Here is a 20,969-nt window from a genome sequence, read left to right on the forward strand (position 1 = left end):
GATGTCACTCCAGAATATATTCATTGGTATAATAATATCATAAGGTGCTACGTCATTCGTCCGGGAGCAGTTGTGGGTCATCTGGTAAATGAATGAATATTATCTAATTTTTTTAATTTAAATTTATTTTAAATATTGTCTAATTGTTTTATAATTCACAGATATCGAACAATATCAAACTCCGTGAGGTTACGAATGATCCGAACCAGGTTCTTGCTATATATAGTGACAACCAAAGCTATATGGAGGAAATTCATTATATGTTCGATATACCTATTGTTCCTCCACCAGCTCCTAGACGTAGAGAACCTGTTCGGAAAGAGGATGAGTTTGATGAGGTTGCACATAATGTGGAAGAGTTGCCCCCTATGACGCAGACGCAGAGTCAAGCTAATTATGTTAGTCCGATGATGATGATGCCAGCATTTGGTTCAGGACATTATGACTCAGAGGCTGGTTCTTCGTCTTCATACGTGCATGGACATGGTAGGGGTCGTGGAGAGCATAATGAATATTTATATTATGAAGCGCCTGCAGAGGTACCAGAGCAACATCAAGAAGAACCCGAGCAACCTCAAGTTCAAAGTCGACGACAACAACCAGCTCGAAATTGACGACGTCCGCCTTGTGAGACACATTGATTTTTGTAATTATTTTTGTATAAATGAGATATTTAATTTACATTTATTTTTATTTTTATGAGTTATTATTTTTTTTAATTTATTCTTTTTAGTGTTTAAATAAAATAATAAAATATTTTTAGAAATTATTTTTATAAAATAGAAAATTAAAAAAAAAAGGATTAGAAAGAAGGTGGAGTGTGTAATAATTAAAAATAAAAAAAGGGAAGTTAAGTGGAAAAAAGAAAGAGATTCATTAGCTCGTTATTTAGTCAGACTTGCTGAGATGACAGAATCCGGAAAAATTATTCAACAATATTAGGAAGGGCAAGGTCGAGGTTCAAAGTTCGACGTACAAATGAAAGGAACCGTTAGGTCGAATTTTGAACCCTTGACTTATTTAAAAAAAAATAATATTTTTATAAATAGCTTGAAAACAAAAATATTTTCCTAAATAGTTTTTAATTTTCCTAAACAAAAATATCCTTTTAATTTTCCCATTTAAAAACTATTTTTTTTCGTTTCCTTCGGCCAAGATCCAACACACAGTAAAAATTAAAAAAGATTAAAAGAAAAAAAGCCCCTACTGTGTCACACGTGGCTTATAATGATTGGCCAATTATGCATTTCATTACTTCCAACCGCGTGCATATATATAATGTGCCATTTCGTCGAGTTCTGGAGCCCTAGCTTAGTCTGAGTTTACTGTTCATACGTCGCTTCACTTCAGCGATCGAAACCATCGAATCCGCTTAATTGTATTGTAATTCCCTTTGAAAGAACGAAGATTACGCAGTGATAGATGGGTCAGATTCAGTACTCTGAGAAGTACTTCGACGACATTTACGAGTACAGGTATTGTATTCTTACTCTCTCAGTTTCTCGCAGTCTTGAAGGATTGTTTGTATTGGAGGTGTTCATTGTTTGTCTTGTATGGCTGACTGGATTGATTGATTGAGGCAGGCATGTGGTTCTTCCACCCGAAGTGGCAAAGTTGCTTCCAAAGAATCGCCTGCTCTCGGAAGTAAGCAATTCTGTCTTCGTAGTTTTTAAATTATGTATTTTGATTTTGTTACGGATGGAAGTATTCTCTCTTACTGTTTAGGAATAAATTGGGTTCAATAGTTGGATTATTTAATCGGGTTTGGGTATCATACTTGACTCTAAGAAATTGTTATTGACTTATGGTACGGTCTATAGCTTTCCCCCCTCTGTCTAATATTTCAAAGTTTTCATGTGATCTTGATACTCTCCCTTTTATTTGACTGATGGTTGTATGAAAGTTGAACCATTGTTTCGAGTATTTCGCATAGAAGAAAAAAGGATTGAGAATCCAGCGCTTATGACTTATTCATTAGACTGTACCGCTTCTGGTCCAATCGTATGTTCTCTCTATGAAACTAGTGAGCAATGAACGCTGTGGTAGGCATAGGAATATTATTATTCCATCAATGCCTTTTGATTTTCTTAGATATCTTCTTGAACTAAGCAAAAGGGTATTTGCCAAATCTATTTGACTACTCATTTAATAGAAGCGTGTTGTTATACTCTTATGGCATGTTTGAGAGTGATTTTGAGAACAAAATCAATTTTATCATGTTTAAAATTACTCCAAAACATAGTTTTAATATTTCAAAATCAATTTTGATGGTATGAAAATTACATTCAAGAGTGTAAAATCAAACACTAAACCAATTTTGACTTTATAAAGACGTGTTGAACATTGATACTAAATATCACAAAAGTGATTATAACTATTTCAAAATCACTCCAAAACATGTACTTAGCCCTTTAATCTTTTGTGCAGAATGAGTGGCGTGCAATTGGAGTTCAGCAGAGTCGTGGGTGGGTGCACTATGCTATTCATCGTCCCGAGCCGCACATCATGCTATTCAGGAGGCCCCTAAACTATCAACAGCAGCAGGAGAATCTTGCTCAACAAAATGTGCTTGCTGCTAAATGACTGTTTTTCACTGATTATGTGAAATGCTACTGGGGAGAAAGAAAGCAATTAATATTCAGTCGTGTAATGGTTTTAAAATGAAAAACCGTCCACACTTTCCTGGTATCTGTGGTCAATCCTCCTACTTTAAAAATCTGCAGGAGTTTCCATGTTTACCCTGAACTCTGTATGGTTGTAGAGGTGGCTTATATATATACATATGCTTCTGTATCTTTTCTAGACTCTGCAATTCAATTCAATGGATATAGAACCAATGGTGTTGATGGATCTTGATCCTTAACTTTCTGTACATTGCTGAATTATTTTTATGCTTCATCTTTGTGTGACTTCCCAATTTTATGGTTTTTAGAAAAAACATGGATTATGTTGATTATGAATCATGATCTTGCATTCTTGCTCCTTTTCTTTTATGAGGCTACATTAGTTCATTCTTGCAACATCTAGGCTTGAGAATTTCTACCACTTTAGCGTACTGCTTGCTTATCAGAACTTGTGAAAGGGAAAGTGAGATTTTTTACTGTATAGGGCTGTTTGAAGTGCTGAATTGAGATGAGATAGGATATATGGGGTTCATGTTCGTGGAATTATACCACTTGGTGTAAATTTTTGAATTCTAAATAACTTGCTTTTGTGATTACTATTTTTGTTTTTTTTTTTTAATTCAATAATTATACTCATTTGTTTGAATAAAATATGGATTGCAATTTGTTTCTTTTAATTTTTAAAGTTTTTTTTTTCTTTTTGGGTAATGAACAACAATTGACCTACTACATTTCTTGCAGAAATATGGTTAAATAAAATGAGAATCAGAACTTTTGATTCTTAATTTTTCTCCATTCATCTTCTTTTTCTATGTCTTGTTATTTATTGTTAATGTCATTGTTTTTTTTAATTGCATTTCCCTTATCATCTTAGCAGCTAATGGAATGTCATCACATTTCTTCAACCATTTTTTTTACTTAATAGTCATCCGTGTTATAATAGTCGATAACTGTCATTAGTGTTATAATAGACGGAAGTGGTTGTTGAAGTTGATTATGCTGGTGGAGTTTGTAATTGGAGGTGGTTGATAGGGCTTGAAGTTGACGCGTGAAAGTGGTATTGGAGTTTGTCGTCAGAGTTTGTCGTCGGAGGTGGTTTTCGGAACCTAGAATTGATTACGTGAAAGTGGTTGTCGGAATTGTCATCAAAGATGGTTGTTGGAGCTTGAAGTTGGTTGCGGAGTTGTCATCAAAAGTGGTTGTTGAAGCATTTGAAAACATTGGAAGGGAAAGTTGGGGTGAGTCGGTGAAATATATTAAGTGAACTCAATCATGTTGGTGAATCAAACACTCCCATACAACTATCAGCAATCATATTGGTGGTCCAAACGCTCCCATACAACTATCATTTAGATGGTGTAAATTTTGTTTTAAATTCTTTGGTTTAACATTTAGGTCAAAGAGATTTGAATGATTCAAATGAATCTCGACGGCCTGAGCATTGAAAAGGTTAGATCTCTTCCGAATCTTGATTTAGTATGCTTTCCCGATTTATTTGCTGCATTTTATCCTCTCCTGTGTTTCAAATATGACATCTTGGCTTTACCCTTTTTACCTTAAATGAAAGCTATTAGTTCACTTAGTGAGTTGTTTTGGTATGAAAATGACAGGATTTCAAAGACATTAGGTTTGGTTTCATGTTGCAATTCACCCAATAAAGTTATTGGATGCTTTAGTGAAAATTGAATCTAAAGGTAAAGACCAATCTTTTCTTCCAAGATATTTGAGGTAAAAAAAAAAAAAGATTTTTCCCCCTCTTTTCCTTAAAAATTAAATAATGAAGAATGTATTAAGTGCATCATTACTTGAAGTTGAAACTCTAATTAGGAATCTGTTTAAAAGCTATAAAACAAGAAAAGTGCTCAAACTATCTGATTTTAACAACAATACATACATACAATACAAAACAAGTGCATTTAACTTCCATAATTGTAAATACAATGAAACAACATTGCCAGTAAGAAAATGCCTCTCTTTCTCTAACTATCTATCGTACGTAACACTGTTTCAAATCGTAATTCTAATTCGCATCTTCTTCAGAAGTCTCTGTAATTCTAAGTTGCTGCTGTAATAATGCAGCCCTTCTTGCCTTAAGCTTTGCCCCTTCAATATGCAACAAAACCCACTTCTCATTCATATCCTTCAAAATCTTCTCCTCCATTGTCCTCAGCCCTTCTCTCCACACCCCATTACCCGGAAATTGCCGAGAAAATTCACCCACAAGAACGGGAAAGTTCTTCAGATCAACCCCAACCCGTTCTTTTCTTGAGAGACTAGAAACTGCCCTTTGTTTGATTCTTCGTGAAAGTTCTCGTGAAGGTGAAATTACCTGTGGTTTTCTTGTTATAGGTGTGGGGGATTTTCCCCAGATGCAGCGGCCGAGCTCGAGGATCTGACGGTGGTGGGGAGTTTTGATGAAGGATTTTGTTCTGGCGAATTTGTGGTACAGGAGCTTGAGCCGGTGGAGCTTATCGGCGATGTGGGAGTGGGTGAATTTGGGGCCGAGAGCGGTCTGGAGGCGGTCAAAGGTCGGAGAATCGAGAGTGGGCTGAGAATTCTTGGTGGGGTTTTGAGATCTGGCGATTTGGAGGTAGGAATTCAGGAGATTGAGTTCATCTTCGTCGGTGAAATGGAGTTGATCGGTTTGATTGTTGGATTGGGTTAGGGTTAGGGTTAGGGTTTCGGGAGAGGCGTTGGACGGCGGTGAACGGCGGAGCGTTGACATGGGGGGGGGATGGGGAGTTGGGACGATTAGATTGGAGTTTCTTTGGGGTTTCGCTTCGGTGAGAGAGAGGGTCAATGACAGGTAAAATGCTTTGAGTTCCAAATTTGGTGAGCCGGTCAATTACACGATGGCAAGCCAAACAAAATTTCCCGCCCCCCCAATCTTTTTTTTTTTTCTTTTCAATACAATGAGATCGAAACGCGAGATTGATAATAAATATTGTATATTAATTAAATTATGTTCTATTTTTTTGACCGATCAAAATGAGATGAATCTTAAAATATTTAATCTCAACTTTAGTCTATAGATTTTGAGTTATATTTATTAAAGTCAAAATACTAGTTTCATCAATGCATTTTGAAGGTTCTTCAACTTTATTCTATAGATTTTAAAATGTTTAATTTTAGTTTACTTTTAATAAATTTTAAATTTAGCATCAAGAAGTTAGTTTAAATTAATATTAAAAACTAAGTTTAAGATTTATTAAAAATATGAATATTAAAATTAAATATTTGAAAGTACATAAACTAAAGTTGAATAAGGTAGAATATAGGGACCAAAATGATATTTTAATGTTTCAAAAATTAGGCCATGTCTAGATGTAACCATTTGACTTTTTATTATTATTATTATTATTATTGAAAATTAATTGTATAAATATTACTTTTATGTGATTTTTGTAGTTTGTTATTTATTTTTCTAAGAGCGTTTAAAAAACAAAATCAGGTTTTTTTTTTTAGAAACTTGTTTTATTTATCCAGAATTTTACGATAAACTAAATTGTATAATTAGGAAATATAAAAACTATAGTGAAGAAGTTGTGAACGTAATTTTTAAAATGAAATACCAAATATTATAAAAACTTAACATTTTATTGTGTCTGACAAAATCTAATAAAGATTTTAAAATTAAAATTAAACCAAAAAATTGTGCCAATATATATTTTTTTTTCAAAGGGTACTAGTAATTATTATGACGAGTTAAATTTTTGTAAAGACTCTATCTTACCTATTCATTACATATGTATCATATTAACTATATTTTGTACTTAAGAAACAGGGGGAAAATATACTATTTTTCTCACTACTTCTTTTGGTCTAGTTTTTATTTATTCTCTAAATTTTTAAGTGTAACATTTTAATAATGCATTTCTTAGTTTAATATCTATTTGATTTATAAGTTTTTTTAATCATATTTTATCATAAAATTTTGAATTTATTTTCATTTGGTCCTTAAGTTTCAATAGTTTGCAATTTTACTTTTGGTTTTTACTAATGTTCACTTTCAATCTTTAACATTATCTTTTAGTTAACAAATTTAAAATAATTATGATATGGACATTTCAAATTAATTTTAATAGTAATAAAAAATGAGTGAAAATTAATTTACTTATAATTAATTTAATTATTTTAAACTAATTAATATACATTAATATTTAAGATAAAAAATGAGTATTTAGTGAAAATGATAAGTAAAAGGGTAGATCTTGAATTTTAGGGATCAAATAGAAACACAGACACTCACAGGTTCCGTGCTAAATCTAGTAGGTAAGATTCTTAAACATAAAAGACTAAATTAAAATTAAATTCAAAAGCAAGAATAAAATGGTGAGACCAAAGGTCTAAACCTACCAACAAAAAGGGTATTTAATATTAGCAAAAAGAATCAGTTAAAAAAGAATAGATATAAAAATTAATATTTGAATAACCTAACTAAATAAAAACCAATGATTGGTTTGTATTTTATTGGACAACAGTTTGAATCTCTTATTCATAAAATTCGATTGGTTTGATTTGATTTTTAGTTCACCGATAGTTTTGTCATTTTTAAAAGTATTTTCGGTTTAAAACAATTACCTTATTTCATTTTCCACGCCCTGGGTTGGCCCAAGGCTGAGCCCCTCAGATCAACAAATTCTGTATCGGGTCCCTCTCGGCGTTTGCCCTTTGAAGAAGTTTCTCCTGATTTCAATCGTTATCACTCTCAACTCAACCCCAAATCCTTTGGTACGGTCGCCATCTTCTTGTTTCCAGCTAGGGTTTTGCTTTTACTTAACTGTTTTGGCTAAGAATTGGCCGAGCCCGTTGTTAAATTCGTTTTGTTCAATTAACTTGTACTGCTCATGTTTCTCGATTCCTATGATGTTGCTTTTATTGCCAATAGTTCCTATGAACATTTTTTTCTATTGATTCTAATGGTTTTTAGCCGCATGGGTAGATTTTGTGCCTGCTAAATGTATGAATTGCATTATCAATTATGGACAAAGTAGGCTGTTATATTGTTAATATAATTTTAAATTTATCTTCACCAATCAACCTAAATTTTTGAGTTAATCAAGTCCTTTATTCAAACTTTTGCAAGGTTGTTTTCACTCCTGGTGTTAAAGCGCCATAAACTTAAGTTTTTGGGTCGGTGATTTAACCTAACCAAATATTTGTAATTCACACTTGCATTTCATTGCCAATTAGTGGAATAAAGTTGTGCCTGGAGCTCAACCATCTTTCTTTTGTGCCTGTATTTGTGTATCAGTATATGTGTCCATGGAGATGGAGGCTTAGGCTTCTCAGTTTAAGATTAGCTGCAGAAGTGTTATGATTTGCTAGTACTTGTGGATTGTTATTAATTTATTTAGCTTTATTGGTCATTAATTGAGAATGCTGCATGATTACAGGAGTCTTCATTTTACATCTCCTGTTGTGTAGAAAATTATGGAACCTGATCATTGTGATATTTTCGTTCTTTTGTTGTTCAATATAGTTGTATTCATTTTATTTTTTATTTTTTGGATAAGAAATGATTAGTTGTGTTCATAATGTTCTCAAAGTCAGAGTATCTGATACACTTGTTTCAATCTGATATATTGTGGACGAGAAATTCGGAAGATGTTCTTATCAATTGACCAATCGTTGTATAAAGTTGGTGTCGTTAGAAGTAAACTTGTTGTCAATATATCATATGTAGCATGTTGTTGAGCCTTCATTTGATTTCTGTAAAGCATTTCCTTCCTCTTGTCAATTCAAGGTGGTTGGTGCTTTCTTGTATGATAAAATTCTTTGTAGGTTAAGTTTACAGAATCTTAATTTCATCTAAAATGTTTCTCTTCTTTTCCTTGCTGTTCCTTGCTGTCTTGGTTCCTGCGTTTTGTTCTCTCCTTAACCTTTGTAGCTGATGATATGTACTTGAGGCCTTTTTGTGGCACTTTTTAAAACCAAAAGATCTGTTATTTATTAGAAGTAAAATAAATAAATAAATAAATAAATAATAAAAAAGAAGCAATTTGAAATGTTTGCCAATTTATTTATCTTCTTTACTTGCCGACCACGGACTTAGGGTCTATTTGGATTGACTTTCAAGTGTTTAAAATTGTTTTTTTTTGGCACTTAGAAACACTTTTTTAATCACCTAAAAAGCCAATCCAAATAGGCCTTTATATTCCCATTAGTCCTCTTCTCCTCGATATGCAATCAACATCTTTTTGGATGCACCCCTATAATCCCATATTTACTAGTTTCTAAACTATTTCTTCTGTATTGAGGATCATTGAAATAAGCAAGAATGCTATTTCTAAGAATAATACTATCTGTGGGTAGGAGGGGTGGTGGCTCTTTTCTCATTCTTAAATTGAATGATGAATCCTTTTTTCCTCCTCTTTGCCATTAAATCAGAAGTACCATAAAAAATATGAGATTAGATTGAATTACTTGGAAACTTTCACTCATTTTGTAGGTTTCTTTCCAGATCACTTGCAGAAAACTCGATGACACGGCGTCGGAATTTGATTGTTGCCATCGGGTTGATAGCCTTTGCATCTGCTGGATTAGCATTTCCCTTTTACATGGCGTAAGTGAAAGACTCATGGCTGCTATTGACAATCTTATGCCTTTTAAACTCTGAAAGTTGTAAGTTAATGTTGAAAAGGATTGTGATTCAGGTCTTCGAAAAAGCCAGTTATAGATTCGGCAAAGCCACTACCACCGCAAGCCACTTTTCGAGGTCCTTATATAAACACTGGTTCCCGAGACGTGGGACCTGACCATCAAACTTACTCCAAGAAGTGATTTTCTTCTTAATCTTGCTTCTTTTCAGTAATGTATGTGTTGGTTTATTTCAATGTAGAAGAATACTACATTAAATTTTTTCCCTTCTTATGGAAAAACAGTAGTTCACTTGATTTAGAAATCCGTGTAGATCAAAATATTGATGTCTATATAGGACTTTTGGATTGAGGGAATTGAGATGGGAATAAGGGTAGAAATGGGTAAGAGATACAAATCATTGTCTGGCACAAGTTTTGAACCTTTAAACATGAAAATAAGCTACTCTCATCCTTATACCCATGGACGATATCCATCCAAAAGCATGAGTTTTCTTGATGTCAACTTTATCCCCTTTTTAATACATGAATTTATTCTTTTATTTTATACTATTAAAATTAATTAATATATGAATATTAAATTTATAATTTAGAAAATTATATTAAATTTTAAATTATAATATTTGAATTTAACTACTCTACATCCATAAATAAATAAATTAATTACATAATAAACGATGCATTGATATTATTAAATCACCAATAATTAATTAATTATCATTATCATTAATAATTTATGAGACTTTTTTTAATAATTATAAATAGTTTAGCATAATTAATCATAATTCATTATTTTTTATTCACTAAATGTTATATTTATTCTTTTCGAACTGATTTTGATTGTTTTATTAATTAGTATATCATATTTATATAAATTCATTATATTGATACATCAAATTATGTAATCAAGTAACTTTAATTATAAATTATTCATTTTACAAATATTTGTAATTAATAATTTAATTAATATTATTATTTGATAGTTAAATAATTAATTTCGCTCAAAATTTTGAATTGAATTTATTGTTTATCAAAATTCTTGGACTCTTTCAAACATTAAATTAAACGGTCCCATATCAAGATTTTATTTTTACGAACATATCAATTTAACAATTTCTAATTCTAAGTTATTGATTTGTTGATAGGAAAATAGAAATCAAAAGTTTTCCTTATTTGTAAGGGAAATATTGAATCACCCCCAAATAGAGTTGTGAGAAACTATAATTTATTGTATTAAAATCATATTTACTTCAAATTTATTTATCCATATAACTTACTTCACCATAGAAAATAGACCACTTGAAATATCACATTCCAAGATTTTCCTTTTTCATCACATGTCGATAAATCTTACTGATATTTATGGTGCAATTTCTACCTACTTAGCTCACCTGAAAGTAACCATTGACATAACTTCCACCATAGACCTTGCATAATCGTCAAGTCAATGCCGTGTGCAAACTTGTGGATTTACTAACATCACATCCTCTATCTGGTAAAACAGGTACCGTAAGGATGAATTTCATCTTCTTCAGAGGAAATCACCATCTTCCTTGACAAGAAAGACACTATCAATATCAAATCTAGAGCCCTTTGACGAACCTACTTTGTTTTTCAAATGCCCAAACTTTCTGCATTCCCGATAACTTATCTTATGCTCGAAGACTCTCTTTTTTGAATCTCTACTGGAATCATTTTTGGACTGCATAGGGCCATCATCACCACTTGCCTTGCACTCGTATAATCCATATTGGATTAACACATTCTTGACTTGTACTTGTGATAAGTCGAAGTTGATCATTCCATCAAATTTATCTACATCAAACTATACCAAGTTTGCCATACATCTACTTCATTTCTAGCAAATTAGCAAATAGTGAACAACTCATACTATTTACAATATCGTTGCCCGTTTCAAGAATTCTTTTCTGATGTGGAAGCTCAGACAATGCTGCAAGCACAAAACATACTCAGAAAATTAAGAAACTCTGAATCTAAAGCTCTGATATCACCTGTTGGGAAAAACCTCTCACTTATAAAACAGAGAAATTAAAAGAAATAATAAAATAGAAACACATGAATTTGTGTGGAAAACTCCCAACTCGAAAAAAACTACGAACCACTAGAAAGCAATTCACTATAAGAGCACTCTCTCAAATCTTTTATACTACTCACGCCTTTTTCCCACTCTCAAACTAGAGAATACACAAAGGAAATTTAATTACAGTTAGCACACTCAAGCTTAAAATATTTTTAACTGAAACACTGAAATTCAAAGGCATGGGCTCCATTTATAGTGCTTAGTATTAGCATAATTATTTTAAATCTATATTGAATAGATATAACCCTAGGATTCATGCTAACTTGTCAATAATAACATACTGTATTCCATTGCAAACTTGGTGGCAATTATAAGGTGGCTATTGTCTTCCTCGACCAAAACTTTGAATGCCCTAAGTGGGGTATCTCTCTAGATGGGATTAAAAAGAGACTGAGTGCTTATTGTTTTGGTATATTGGGGACTATAGTCTAAGGTCTCTTTATATAGAGTTCAATTGTTAATGTATTTCTACCCATTAAGTCCATACTCAATTAGAAATCTAGGGTCGTAATTAGTTAGATCATATAATAAGGTCCAATCTAATAGAATAACTAATGTGATACAAATTAATCTACATATATATCCCATATTTTAATTATACATATTATTATTTAAATACGTTAACACTTAGAGTCCATAACTTTTCTAAACCCTTTCAATGAAAGACAAACCCATGACTTTCCTAAACTTTTTAACGTAGAATAGGACAATTGAAGTACGGATTGGTCAAGTTTATAGACGAGTCTAAATTTAAATCCTTGTTGGATTTTGCCTCGAACCAAATCTTCTGGTGAATCAAATCTTGAAATTCCTCTTGAAATTGGGAGAATTTAACTCAGTCCACTTAAATATCTTATAGTTCAACTTATTGATGTAGTTATTTGGCCGGATTTTATTCAAATTATTCGAATTGGGATTCTTTATATTAAACAAAATTAAATTGGTTTGAACCACAAAGTTGTAATAAAAAAAAGGTCAAATTAAATTAAAATTTGGGATAATTCAAAATTTATCCCAAATTTAGAGTAGAAGTTTAGGCTTTATCCTCAAATTAAATTGGGCTGAACCTCATTTGAAGTCAAATTAAAGTTGGGCCATATCACCAAATTTCATCCCAAATTTTATTTATTAAGTTTGAATTTATACTCTCAAATCAACTTAGAATTTAGAATAAGACTTCTATTTATTCCCAAATTTATTCCAAATTCAAATATTTGACATTTGTTTTCAAATCAAATCGAAGCAAATCAATTTTTGGATTAAACGTCTATTTTATCTCGAACCAAAACTTGGTCATACTCCAAATTTTATCCCAAAATCAAATCGTTCAAGTTTATCCTCAAGCAAATTAAATTGTTGTTAAGACAAAAAAATTATCTCAAATTAAAATTTGGTTATATTCCAAACTTCATCCCAAATTTTAATCAAACTTATGTCTTAAATTCATAGTTTGATTAATTTGACACATCAAATAGAGTCAAACTCAAGAGCAAATAACTTGTATTTTGATTCCAACTTTTATCTTTTTTTAGATTCATCCATTCATACATGTGCATAAATCTTAAAGAGGGAGCGTCTGTTGAATGAAAAATTTTGGATCGATCACAAATTGCTACATCATTTCTTAAATTAAGGACAAATCAAATTTGAGACCAACTAAAAGTTGACATGTGCCCCAAATTGAAATTGAAAACATAAATTGATAGATTTCGATAATACCATTTGTTTTTATCATGACCATTGGATTGAGTAAAATATATTAGGCCCAATTTGACATTATTATTTGAGCTTAAGTCCAATTAAGCCCAAAACTATACTTAATTTGACCAAAATGTCAAATAAGGTCAAAATCCAATTAGTTGAGCCCAAGAGTCAGGTTCATGGACCAACTAAGCCCAAACCCAACCCACCAAAGAACTCTATTTAGAGGAGTTCTCTTCATTTGAAGGAGTTAGTAATTCTACACTTGAGAGCTTAGGGACTATAATCAGAAGACCTATTGACTCCTGAGGACTGAACCATTCTTTGAAGTTCAAGTTTTAAGATACAAAAAAATTTTCAATACTTCAACTTTAAGAATATCACTCGTTTCAGATAAAGTATTAGAGATCGAACCACATCCGTATCAAATCAACATCAATACAAGTTTAACTCCACGAAACAAATTTCACGAAAATCTCGTGTGAGCAAAGAAATTGAGAAAAAAATAAGCACAAATTTAAAAAACTAAAAATTAAAAATCAAATAGAGCTGAAGTATCTGGCTTGGCGTAGGTAAATTTCTCTTGTAGGTTCAAATTCCAATGCTTTTTTTAAACAAAATCTCACGCCTTAAATAGCATTAATATATTAGAACATGTTAAAAAGTTTTAAAACCCTTTTAGTTAGTTTAATATTTAAATTTATACCTCTAGATCAGATTTTCATATCATCAAAATTGATTTAAATTTTAAAATAAATATTTTGATGTAATTTTTAAAATAATAGACATCCTTTTATCTAAAAATCACTTTCACTAACGTATGATTAAGAAGGATGTTGAGTGACAGTAAATTTAGTTACACAAAAATGTTGCTGAACTTAGGAAAAATTAATCATATCCATATCACAGATTTTTTTTTTTTTTTTTAAAGCTTCTGGAAAATGGATGAAGAGAAAATGTCATTACTATTAAACAAAAATGGTTTGAAAATTGTAAACAAAAAATGTTGCTGCCCAAGATCGAACTGGGGACCTTTAGTGTGTAAGACTAACGTGATAACCACTACACCACAGCAACTGGATGTGCTTAAATTCGTAAGATAATAAATAATGCATTTAAAAAAGTTGTAGTATAAAATGTTACTGCCCAGGATCGAACTGGGGACCTTCAGTGTGTAAGACTGACGTGATAACCACTACACCACAGCAACTCAGCGATGATAAAGGCAGTAACTTTAAATATATAAATAGTTAATAATTTTAAGTTCAAAGTTTGACCTTTTTCACCTCTCAAATCATACTTTATTTTTAAACTAAAGTTAAAAGTTAAAAGTTTGTTTTGATCAATATATTCTCAACTTTTGTTTATTTCGATCTAATACTTAAAGTATTCTTTTTTGGGCCACATACTTTTTAACAACGGATCATATTATCCTCAATATATAAAGTTTTGACACGATAAAAATCATTTAATATAAGTTATGGTATAATTTTTTAAAAAAAATTAGTAAATGAAGTATCATGATAAAATAGAAAGAATGAGATAAAAATGAAAGAGAATCGACTCACATGGTAATCATTTTATAAAGTAAAAGTTCAATAACTAAAATGATAAAATTGAAAATATAGAAACTAAAGATAAACGTTTTTAAAAAGTAGAGATGTGACGACCAATTTTTTAGGTAATTTTTATTTAATTATCTTAAATTATTTGGGTATTATATTGAGTGTTGAGGCTAAATTCAATTATTGAAACTAAGATAATCCGATTTAAATTAGTTGTTTAAGATTTAAAATTTGAATTCAATTCAATGGGTGAATTTATATTTGAGGTTGAAATATTGGAGGAAAATCTGAAATTTTGGATTTAATTGATAAAAGTTTTATGAATTTCGAGGATTTGGAGGTTGGAATTTTATGTCAGATTTATTGTTGGTAGATTTCAATTGTTGAGAGATAATTGCAATATAAAATTTGGAAGTTCATTTTAAGTTGGGTTTAGAAAGAGTTATGGAATATATATAAGTACATATGTTTGAAATTAGGCTCCAAATAGATTTGGATGTTAAGGAAAAGAAAAGGAATTTCGTTTTATCGCGAAGCACTGTCGTTGTCATCACACGTTCGCCACTCAGCCTCAAGTTTCACAAATACACAAGATAGCCAACACATTAAACTTCGTAAACATTCATAAATATACAAGATAGCCAAGTTCAAGGACAAAACGGATGTAATGAAACTCTACCCACCCCCCACGACAAATATGTAACCTCCCAAATGACCAACACACATAAAACTCAAATTTGTCCCCAAAATGGTTTATCTCAATTCCCCCACCACAACACCCCATGACAAACATGGAACCTCATGGAACCTCCTGAACATTAAAATGATTACAAAAAATGAATCATCCCTGACTATGTATACATGAGATTTGAACCAATCGGAAAATTTGCGTTGATGTTTTATATATAAGTCAGAGGCGTTTTGAGCTTCACGATGAATTAACCTCAAATATTGCCTACAAAATTGATCATTTAAATGTTATATCAAAGGAGATACCCTAGAATTTAGAAAAGGAAAAAGTTTGAAACATACTTGCGATAGTCTATTATTTCTTTACAGTTGTTGAAAATGTACCAATGTGCAATACGCTTTTCCTCCGCTGATAGCATCCGTAAAGTTGACGCCCCTAATGGTCGTACCCTCTGCCTAAATAATTCAAATTCACCAAATATCTCGTGATCGAGAATGTTATCATCATTTCGTTTATTTCTATTGAATCTCATTTCAATTCCACTTAGATATCGCGAGCAGAAGTTCCATGATTCATTCATTGCATATACTTCTGCTATAGACCCCTTGGGACATGCTTTGTTCCGTATAAATTTTTTTAATGTTCGTAAACTTCTTTCAATAGGATACATCCAACTGTAACTAATTGGACCCACCACTTTGGTTTCATATGGTAGATGAGCTACAAGGTGTACCATTACATCGAAAAAGGCAGGTGAGAATATTCTCTTCAATTTATAAAGTATGACTATGATTTTTGCTTATAGTCTGTTCAAATCACTTACACATATTGTCTTTGCACATAAGTTGTGAAAGAATATACACAACTCAACAATAGCAGTGGATACGTTCTTCGGTAGGTATGCTCGAATACCAATAGGGAGTAATCTGTGAAGCAACACATGACAGTCGTGTGTTTTCAGCCCTGATATTTTTCCATCTTTGTCATTCATACATCGTGATATGTTATATACGAATCCATCAAGGAAATTCATTGATTTCAAATACTTACAAAACGAAATTCGTTCACCATTCTTTAATGTGTAAGCTGCGTGTGGTTTTATAAATCTGTTATCGACCTATATCAAGTGTAGGTCCTTTCTTATCTTCAAATCTTGTAAGTCTGATCGAGCGTTCGTTGTATCCTTTGTTTTTCCTTCAATATTTAACAATGTGCCCAACAAATTTTCGCATATGTTTTTTTCAATATGCATTACATCCAATTTATGTCGTAACAATAGTCTGGACCAATATGGAAGTTGGAAAAAAATACTTTTCTTAGTCCAGTTTAGAATTCACTTTCTTTTTTTATCTTGCTTCGATGGATGTTTGCTAAGCATAAAAAAGTTTAGCGTATTTATTTATTGTAATATCTCTTCTCCATTCATTTTGACTAGTGGAGGTCTACGTTCAACTTTTCCATCATGTTGTCTACTTCGACGCCAACTATGATTCTCTGGAAGATAACGTCGATGTCCCATAAATGATATTTTTCCTCTTATCCCGAAGGATGAGTTATCTTCTTTGCATATTGGACATGCTTGATAACCTTTTGTACTCCACCTAGATAAGTCACCGTATGCAGGGAAGAAATTAATCGTCCATAATAAGGTAGCATATAGTTGAAAAAACTCACCAGCAACAGAATCATAAGTTCACACACCAATTGTCCACAACTCTTTCAACTCTTCAATCAACGGTTGCAAGTAAACATCAATTTTCTTTCTAGGAGATTTTGGACCAGGTATGAGCAAAGACATGAAGAAGTTTGTTTCCTTCATGCATTTCCAAGGGGGCAAATTATAAGGAATTATCACCACAGGCCATATACTATAAGAAGTGCTCATATTTCCAAACGGATTGAAGCCATCTGAAGCTAATCTCAAACAAATATTTCGAGGATCTAAAGCGAAATGAGGGAATTCACGATCAAAATGTGCCCACCCCTCTGCATCAGCTGGATGTCGCAATACATCCTCCGTTTCAACTCGCTTATCTTTATGCCATCTCATATCAAAAGCGTCTTCTTTTGATGCAAACAATCGTTTTAATCTCGGTATCAATGGAAAATGGTGCAATACCTTATGTGGTATTTTTTTACCCTTGCCATCATTAACTTCGTACCGAGACTCACCACAAATAGGGCATTGTTGCAAATCTGCAAACTCTTTATAATACAATATACAATCATATTTGCATGCATGAATAGACTCATAACCTAGGCTAAATCACGCAATTTTCGCTTGGCTTCATAAAAGGAAGTAGGTATAGAGATGCTAGCTGGAAACACTGCTTTTAACAATTTCAGTAACATGTCAAACGATTTGTTACTCCAACCATTCAGAACTTTGATATGCATCAACTTCACTAAAAAGTTCAAAGACAAAAATTGCGAACACCCAGGGTATAATTCATTACGTGCTTCGGTCATTAAATCCTAGAGTAAGTTCGTGGTATCTCTTTCTTGACCATTAAAGGACATTTTATTTTCAATCCTTCCTTCATTTGCATTTTTGTTTTCAATTGGAACTTGTAAATCATTTATAAGATTCAACATCTCATTTTTTTCGACAACATTACTCTCTATACTATCTACTTCAACATCCTGTATTGAATGACTTGTATAACTTCTAGATAAGTTTATTGGCTCTCCATGATAATAACCCTTCAAAATATGAGGGAGATAATCCATATGTTAATAGATGTCGTTCCACAATATCTATCTTTTCCCAAATTGAATTCATAAAATTCTTGCTTGGACATCTTATTCGTCCGGAATCATTAACATGAAATCTTGCCATATCTAAGAACTGTGATATCTCCTTCTCTATACTCCACTAATAACTTATTCCTTAGTTTAATCCATTCTTTATTCATCCTTAAAAATATATTTTATGACCAACTTGTAATCCAAAACAATAACCTGAATTAGAAGACAAAGTACAAAGTATTTATTAAGCATTGAGTTCCATAATTTTCATTTTTAAGGCAAAATAAACACATAGGTCCCTAGACCGTTAAATTGTCTTAACAACTTTCAAATGTTTTTTTTAGTACATCTCCAAGCTTTCAATTTTGTGTTAATATAGGTCTTTCATCTATTCAACATCTTCTAAAATTTACAAGCCTATTGGACACAAAATTTAAAGTTCAATTTTCTATTAGACACAAAATTTAGTTTTTATGTCTAGTAGATTCTTTAAACTTTTTAAAAAATTAAATGTGTTAGGGACCTATTAAGTACCAAATTGGAGTTTAAAGATTTATTTTATACTTTTTAAATTAATATAGGTCTTTCATCTATTCAACATCTTCGAAATATTAAATCATGCATGCTTAGGCTCCAAATAAACCAACATCATATCATTGAGATTTTTATAATGTTTATCTCTAACGAATTATAACATGTTCATTATAAAATTACTCTCAACAATTTCAGAGAATTGTAAAACAAATATATTCTGCAAAATCGACGAGATATTAATGGGCATAATTTGTACCCCAAAAAAAAATTTAGAGAAGATTTTAATGGACATGAATTTGTATAAGAGAATTAACAAAAGCGAATACAATATTGAAACACATTTTAATGGGCATGATTTATACAACAATTCCAGAGAATTAACAAAAGTGAATGCAATATTGAAACACATTTTAATGGGCATGATTTGTACAAAAAAAATGTGAAATAATGATTTAAATAAAATACAAGATAAAATAAAATGAGAAGATTACCGGCGAGGAGACGGCGGCGGCAGCGGGCAGTTGATTGCAGCTGCTGACTGAAGGGAAGAGTGGCGGCGGAGGAAAAATGGGGGGAAATGGGAGAAAAATGGGATAGGGAGGGAGAGGAGTTGGTGGGAAAATACTTTTTATATTGTAAAGGGGAAAATGTAAGAAAAATGGGATAGGAAAATAGGAGAAAAATGAGATGGGAAAAATGGGAGAAAAATGGGATGGGAGAAAATGGGAGGCAAGGTGTAAAAGGATGGGAGAATGGGGAGAGGGAGGGAGAATGGTGAAGAAAAATGAGGAAAATGGAAGAATGAGGGAAAAATTTGAGAGGGAGAGAAGGAAAAATGGTTGGCGGCACCAGTTGGGGTGGGGGGGAGGAGGAGATGGGGTTAGGGTTTTGGGAAAATGGGAAAAAAAATGGGGGAGTGGGGAAGAAGTCGAGAGTGGAGGAGTTAAGCTTAGAAGTGAAAGAATTTTCTAAGTAGTGAAACCAAAAGGCTTTCGGGTAGATTTGAAGAATTTCAACACTTAGAAGCATTGAAGGTAAAAATTTAAGGATTGGATAGCCTAAAAGCAACTCCTAGGCAAGAAGCTAAGGGTAGCTCTGGTACATGTTAGAAGCATTGAAGGTAAAACTTTAACTAAGTGTTTGAACTATACTGCGAATGTTCTTTTTCAGGTAAAGGCAAGGACAAATCAGCGAATGACAAAAAGAATCTGTGACCGAGCCTTGGGACTTAACATCGCTTCTACATATGTTTTCCTCTTGTTTTCATTTTTTGGCTTAAGAGTCAAACATTTAAATTCTTTGATTGTTTTACTCGGTTACTTATTTAATCAACTTTTCAATTGAAGTTAGGGGTACCCCAAACAGTGGATTTATGTTCTTTTGAGATTTTATAATAGTAACTTATTTTAGAAATTCCTTTGAATTAGTCAAATGTTGTGAAAAAGTCGTTTGGGATTTATGCATGCATGTAGCAACGGTCCAATACTCATCCTAGAAAGTCGAGTCATTACAAGAGGCATCAAAATGAAGCAAAGTTAAAAGCATAGACATCAAAGTATCATTAAAAACTTAAAGTAATGACATGTAACTTGACCAATAAGCTTAGACTTAGGGGACGTTTGGTCACTATAATCCTAAGTTACTATAGTTGGGTTATAATAGTTTGTGTTTGGGACGTAGATTATTTTAGTTTGGGTTACAACAACATGTGTTTGAGTTGTAAATTTTTTCAGTTTAAGAAGGAATAATAAACACTATAGCAAAAAATAAAAAATTGATTAATGTAAAATAATAAAAATTGTAGTAAATAGTAAATATTGTAGGAAATGAGGGCTTTAAAATAGTGTTGACTGTAGCAAATGGAGGACTACGAAATAATATTTATTGAAGTAAGAAGTGGTTATTATAATCTTAGATAGTCCTTGCCCCCAAACGTCCGCTTAAAAATTGATAGTATGATACTAAAAAATTAAATATAAATAAATAGATTTAAAAAAAGAAGAGAAAAAAGAAAAAAGTAAAAAGAAAACCTTACTATTGTTAACAAATATGCACTTTTTAAAAATAAAATAATAAAAAAATGAGAAAATGAAGGCTATTGTCTTTGCTTTTGCCAGAACATGCCCAGATTGAAACCAAAGTACAATGAATTAGCCGGCAAAACATAGCAGTTGTCGGTCGGATTGTACCCATTTGCTTTTAGCCACTTATCTGTCTTGTTTCTTTATTTTACACCCAATTCTAATTTTGTTTACACCTCAGTTTATTTATATACTAAATTTTTACGTTAAAATACTACTTTTGTTCTTAACGTTTTTAACCTTAGTTAATTTTAGATACTTTCAATCTATTTATTTTGATATTATACTTTTAATTTTTGATTCATTTTGGTTTTTAAGCTTTTAA

At 31.8% G+C, this 20,969-nt stretch overlaps 2 protein-coding genes and 2 non-coding genes across 4 annotated transcripts; 2 read left to right on the forward strand and 2 right to left on the reverse strand.

The window, feature by feature from the left end:
* Window positions 1-1,291: 1,291 nt before the first annotated feature.
* On the forward strand, window positions 1,292-2,872 carry LOC120089486 (cyclin-dependent kinases regulatory subunit 1-like). The gene is made up of 3 exons (XM_039046971.1): window positions 1,292-1,475; window positions 1,584-1,644; window positions 2,428-2,872. Exons 1-3 carry the CDS (start codon window positions 1,423-1,425, stop codon window positions 2,581-2,583), a joined length of 270 nt encoding a protein of 89 aa, XP_038902899.1. The 5' UTR covers window positions 1,292-1,422; the 3' UTR covers window positions 2,584-2,872.
* A 6,207-nt stretch (window positions 2,873-9,079) lies between these two features.
* Window positions 9,080-9,526, forward strand: LOC120087838. Its single transcript, XM_039044770.1, has 2 exons — window positions 9,080-9,189; window positions 9,281-9,526. The coding sequence occupies exons 1-2, from the start codon at window positions 9,107-9,109 to the stop codon at window positions 9,405-9,407; spliced, it is 210 nt and encodes a 69-aa protein (XP_038900698.1). The 5' UTR covers window positions 9,080-9,106; the 3' UTR covers window positions 9,408-9,526.
* Window positions 9,527-14,029: 4,503 nt separating this feature from the next.
* Window positions 14,030-14,102, reverse strand: TRNAV-UAC. Its single transcript has one exon. It is a non-coding gene; the product is annotated as a tRNA-Val (tRNA).
* A 60-nt stretch (window positions 14,103-14,162) lies between these two features.
* Window positions 14,163-14,235, reverse strand: TRNAV-UAC. Its single transcript has one exon. It is a non-coding gene; the product is annotated as a tRNA-Val (tRNA).
* Window positions 14,236-20,969: the final 6,734 nt, after the last annotated feature.

The sequence above is a fragment of the Benincasa hispida genome, chromosome 10 (assembly GCF_009727055.1).
Source record: "Benincasa hispida cultivar B227 chromosome 10, ASM972705v1, whole genome shotgun sequence".
NCBI classification, from domain to species: Eukaryota; Viridiplantae; Streptophyta; class Magnoliopsida; order Cucurbitales; family Cucurbitaceae; genus Benincasa; species Benincasa hispida.